The sequence below is a fragment of the Egretta garzetta genome, unplaced genomic scaffold (genome assembly GCF_000687185.1).
Source record: "Egretta garzetta isolate BGI_Z169 unplaced genomic scaffold, ASM68718v1 scaffold156, whole genome shotgun sequence".
Classification (NCBI taxonomy): domain Eukaryota; kingdom Metazoa; phylum Chordata; class Aves; order Pelecaniformes; family Ardeidae; genus Egretta; species Egretta garzetta.
Window position 1 is genome coordinate 1,465,000 of NW_009260125.1, and position 6,000 is coordinate 1,470,999.

The following is a 6,000-nucleotide window of genomic DNA, read 5'->3' on the forward strand; positions in this document are numbered from 1 at the left end:
TGGTTCAGTAGGGTGAACCCGAGGGAAGCTGGTATCCCAGCTAGGAGGAGCACTGCATCCAGCGTACTCCGTGAAGCACTTGGCACTGGTGTGAGCTAATGCTCTGTTATAATCCTGAGCATATTTCTTTGCTGGTGGCTGTCTCTGATGCCTGCATCTTCCCTTTTATTCTTAACTCTCATAAGCTCACCCACGTGGACACTAATTCTCACTGACAGTAATTTACAGAAAATCCTAAATCATGACATACACCATGGATACATCTATCAGATGTTAAAATATTTAACACGCTAAAATAAATTTCTCATCCCAGGGGATTAAGCAAATGCAATTTAAACACGTTGGTGTAAACCACCATGCATGGCACATACGTTAGTATGCAGAACCCAGCTACATCTCCAGTTGTCTCCTGTCTGGCTTTGATTTGCTGGAGATAGATGGAGAGGGAGGGAGATTCTTGCTAATGACTTTTCTGCTGCAGAAAAGAAAAGTGTTCCTACTAACATTACCAGCTACCATTAGATTTCTTAAAAACCAGCTGGGAGACCTTTGCTCTGATCTCATTCTTTCAAGCTATGCGCATACCTAATATTGAAAAGCCACCGCTGTTCTGCTCAGAAGAAAAATGCAGCTGTCAAATGCTAGCAGATTAAATGCACCTTTTCAGCAGAACATTAAATGTGTAATTATTTTTTGTATGACTGAAGATTAATTAAATTTCTGGGTACAGATTGATTGCCAAACTTTGTAGCAGTCCATCTATGCTACCAAAAATGCTGATCTTTTCAGACAACGTAATATGAAAAGGTGAAGCTTTCTTCATGTTCTTCATCATAATTATTGCCAGCATTATCTTCGGGTTTGTATGTCTATCATTCTTCTATCTACCCAGAGTAGAGTATATAGATCCCATGGCAAAACCTTTCTAACCTGTCTATGTTGTGCTTAGCTCTTTGCCCTGCCAGACAACAGAAATTAAGTGTTTCATACTTAATCTCAAGAAGCAAAAAATTTCTCTGGCATCAGTATAATTTACTACATTTATATCTCAAACTTCATTAAAATCAGTCACCGGAATGTGTGTTTTCCTTTTTGTTATAAAAATTTCATAGTGCTATATATTAAAAACCTTTAGGGAAATACAATTCCTACAGCTGTAATCTTGAATCTAAGAATTAGAAACAGGGCCATATAAAATATATATGTGCCTATAATAAAGGATGGGAAAGGAAATTTTGAAGAAGGCTTATGAGTGTTCCAGTTCATGGGATCTTTCTTTTGGAAACATTTAAAACTTCAGAAATTAAAGCCCACATACAGTATATTTCTACCAAATACAGCTATTCCTCTCAGAATTTTTAGTATTTCTTATAGCTCCCAGGAAATACATTTAATGTTACAAGTCTAGGCTGTTTTTTCTTTTTTTTATTAGAGTACTCTTAAACACCTTTTGTATATTGTAATTTTGTATTAAATTATTAACAAGATGAGAAAATCTATTTTTTAAATGAGCTGATTTGAACTCAATATGTATAAATAATGAAACTTATACATAGCTAAAGTGACTTGCAGACATATCTATAGTCCCTTCCCTGGGGTTGATTCAGGCATTATCCTGGAATTGGATGGAGGGGTGGAGAAGAGGACACAGAACAAAGCCACTCTTGGGCAGGAATGACCAGCTAGGACAGGACCCATGATGCCACCATTGGTTCTGCCTCTTGTGTGCCCCCTCGCAGAGCATCTCCTTTTTGTCGGGATTTATTGGTTCTGCTGCAGCACCCCGTGAAGGCAAATGCTTCCAGGTTTGAGTGAGTTTGCACAGAGCTAGCCTGAGTTGTTCTTGGATTGCAGCACAGGTATGCTCATGGAGACACCTGTTTTTGCATGTGCTTTACTAAAATTGGTGGATGGTCTCACAAATGTAACAGTACGTAATGCCATCTTCTCTAAATACGTCAGATGATACATTCCTCTCTACTCTGACACCAAACACAGGTGCTGTTTGATGAGATGAGCTCTTTTGTTCAGCTTCTTTGTGAGTTGCACAATTCCCAGGCATGGTCACTGGCAGGACCCCCCAGGACACCGAGTCCAGCCCACAGGCTGAGGCACAAAGTCCCTTCATAACAGGAGCAGGCGCAACTTCACTGCTGACCTGGAGAGACCCTCACGGTCAGATTTTGTCTCAGCTGTCCTGCACTGCCTGCAAACTCCTAATCCCAGAGGATGCTGTAGTGAAGGTATCTATGGCTTCAAAGCTACAAATAATTTATGTTAATTTATCTTTACAAGTTGCTGCTTCCATGGGAAGAGACATGCCCCTCTCTCCCATAGGTACTTTTCTTCCCCCTCGTCCTGCGCTGCCTCAGCTTTTTCTGTCACATCACCTGCGACTTGGATGCTGTTAAATCCATGTGTTCATTTTTGTAGAAGTAGGCAAAAATGGGAAGTGCCAAGAACAGCTGCAAAATTTTAGGGAAAAGTGGTAACTTCCAGTGTGCAGTGAAAAGTCTTCACTCACTCCTGCACCATGTGGGCTGAAGCACTCACCCTCCGCGTTGCAGTGACTATCGCTACCGGCATTAACTGCATGTAGATAACGCTCCTCATAATATTTATGCATATACCTTGGCTCGTGGTAGTTGAGATAAGAATAGTGTTCCAGTAGTTTCCAGGTAATCCCGTTGTCATAGGAGTAGTGCAGCAGCACTCCTTCCCCGGGCTGGTCAGGTGCTTTGCAAGTGCTCAGCACCGACTTGCTGCCCAGGCGTAGCGTGAACTGCAGGAACCTGCATCAGAATTACACAAATATTTATAGAGTACCATGTGCACAGTGGTTTTTTGGGTTTTTTTTTCCTAACCAAGTTGTTTTCAGATCTTCTCAATCTAGATAAATTTTGATAAGTATCAGTTATAGGGTTTTGTACGTGCAATTTGTTTTTACTGTCAAGTAATGCAATGTGGCTCATATAGTTAAAAAATGCCAATCATTACAGCATTTAATTATTTATTAGGCACTGAAGGGGAGGGAGAGATAGTGAATGGATCTAATCAGCTGCCACAAGCTGTCAAATAAACACCACCTTATAAATAATGAATTAGCACTTGGCTTTGACACTCAGGTTTGATATTAACATTTCATATTTTCCATCCGAGCTGTACAATAACTTCCCTCCAGTCTGTTTGGGGCTCTGTTGTTTACAAAGCAGGAGGAAAAAAGGCAAGGCTGTGAAATCACCATTCAAATACGGAACTAGGAGTTTTTTAAAAAAACCTTTTCCTCCTGTAAAAACAATCGGCTCAATAATACACGAGGTTGTAGCTGGAAGGAGAGGGGTTCCCAGTTGCTTTGCCTCATGTTTCTGCTCTCTCCCTCTCACCTGGACTGGGAGCTGTCAAGGAAGGAGGTGATAAGCTGGCGTCTCCCATCCTTGTTGAAGACCAGGGCCTTGCCGCTGGCCAGGACCCCGCAGCCGAAGCTGACCTCAGCCCCCCGGATGGAGTAAAAATTGTGGTAGGAGGAGAGGCGGGAGCTCGCGAAGCTCTCAGAGATGAACACGGGGAAGGTCTGCGACGCCATCTCACACGCTGGCCCTGAAAAGCCGGGGTCGCACCTGCAGGTGAGGAAGATTGAACAGTGTAATTAATGACCCATCTTCTCCTGTGGCTGGCTGGCAGACCAACACAGAGGCTGCAGTTGTTCATGAACTGAAGATGCCTACAAAGTCCCTCTCAAACCTAAGGAGCAAGAACCTCTTTAAACTTTATTTAGATATTGCATAGCCAATGACTTGCTTTTAGCTAGTGCTTACTTTTCCAATTTTAAAAAAAAATCATAGCTATGAGTGCCCCACCAATCTACATATAACACACAATACAGCAATATTTTTATTCATTTTTTGAACACAAATAATTTACAATTATTTATATGTAAAATGATTAATTTGCTTTTATCTCTATCACATCAGATGTGATTACAAGAAATCGAGTAACAGAACAGAATGCCCCGTGGGTCATGCTCTTGTTAATACCTAAAAATAGTTACACCAATATTTGAATGTGCTTACTGATTTTGAGTAAGTGCCTTTATTTTTTAGGCTGGAACACTTTTAACAAGCCAACCTTTCAGAAAAAGTGGAGTGCTGACCTTCTGTCCTTGAGGTCTGTTAGGCTATGGGATATTAGAACTATGAAAATTGTGATTCTTTCCCAAAATCTAATACAGAAGTGATACAGTCCCAAATCACCTCTAGCACCAGTATAAAGCATGCATCACTGACATTTCAGTGTGCTCGGTAGCACATTTTAAGGTGAACTGGAAGTTAGATGCTCTCCCAAAAGAAAATTATAGAAAAAAATTAAATATGCTGCTGTTTAGAAAGATTCATCTTTAGATCTCCAGTGAGCTTTATGCATTCGGGGGGCTATGCTGTTTTTATTTTTAGTCTTCTCAAAAAGCAAGGGCTGAAATGAAAACCGTTGCAACTTTCAGATCATCAAGTGAACTATGAGACAGAAATTGAATAAAAGTACTGAATTATAACTCTTACTTGCAGCCATTCCTAGTACACTGTCCTCGCCCTGAGCAGAATTTGAGGCAAGATGGACCAATATAAACTGCAGAGGAAAGAAATCAGTTAAATTAAGTAAGTGTTATGTTATATGGTAAACAGAATATAACGAATGCAAGAGAGTATGCAGACCTGATTATACAGTTATTGTATTTACCTTAATCCCACTAACTGGAAGAGGTCTACAAAAGGATAAAATGCATTTAATTGTATCCTTCTGTAGAATTGAGTAATGGAATTTTGCTCTGTGTCAAGGATAGCCATGGATAATTTATTATTTAATGGGTAATGTCTATCTGTGGATCAAGACACCAGTGATGTTTTAATTGATGTACCTGATTTTTCTAAGGCTGTGAATGAGATCAGATGATTTGCTATGCATTGGCCATTTTCTTGTCATCTTATTTCAGACATATAATCCAATATATGTATTAGTACATTCCAATAGCAGTCTTGTAGATTTTTAAAATGTATCCCTACTTCTCTCACTGAAATCCACATACTTAGCTTCACTGGACTTATTGGAATTAGAATTTGTCCTGATAAGTCTTAACTAACTATTAAATATCATACACTTTCACTGATTCTTTCAAATGGAATAAACCTCCGAATCATATGCACTCAAAAATACTCCAGTTGTTTTGCTCTTTTACTTCATCTTTCTCCAATGACTCTTAATCAACAGTGTTGATGTTTTGTGAAAGATCTGAAGGACGGAAAGATGAGCAAGTCTCAGTATAATCTACATCTCATTGCACTACTATAAAGAAAAGCATTATTCTGGGTATAGACCAAATGCATTAATCTGGGTGTAGCCCGAAGTGATAACTTGTGGGCAAGGCTCTTTCAATACAATATGATAAACAGGCCTTAACAATTAATAGTGTCATCTTTTCTGTTGAAGAATGCCTATTACATGGAGTTATCCACTTGCACTGTGACTTTTGGAATGTCATCCAAATAGCCACCAATTTGAAATCATCTATAACAAGTACCTATTCCCTCTCTTAGATTTATGGTGTTGCCCATCATAGCAGCATCTCAGTACTCCCTGGCAGATGCACTCTAAATCCCTGTTAGTTACTCCCTGTAACTAACTCCCCATCAGACTTCATGTGATTCCTAGATTTTCTCACTTTTCAGGGTGCAAAAATTCTGTTCTGTCTGTTTGATTTATTTGTCTCTTTCAAGGTCTTTTTGAGGGGGTGGTAAAAGTAGAAGGGTTAAAGATGTAATGATGTCACTCAAAATGAAAAAAGCTGTATGAAAATTGGCAGTTTTCCAGTGTTTCTAAAAGATGGCCAGCTTCCAGATTTCATTTAAAACTTAATTCACATAAGAAACAGTTGTAAAGCTAAAAGTCAGAGTGCTGAATCCTTGAAAATCTTCCTCTCTTCAAGAATTTGAGTGGCTTGCCAATATTTAT

General features: G+C 39.4%; 1 protein-coding gene across 1 annotated transcript in view; it reads right to left on the reverse strand.

Moving 5' to 3' along the window:
- The window catches only part of RELN (reelin), a 258,355-nt gene that overhangs the window by 96,534 nt on the left and 155,821 nt on the right, over positions 1-6,000 (reverse strand). Inside the window, exons 17-19 of the mRNA XM_009641400.2 lie at positions 4,554-4,620; positions 3,384-3,617; positions 2,631-2,792 (exon numbers count right to left, since the gene is read on the reverse strand). Coding sequence (XP_009639695.1) covers positions 2,631-2,792; positions 3,384-3,617; positions 4,554-4,620 — 463 coding nt within the window. The remainder of the gene's footprint in view (positions 1-2,630; positions 2,793-3,383; positions 3,618-4,553; positions 4,621-6,000) is intronic.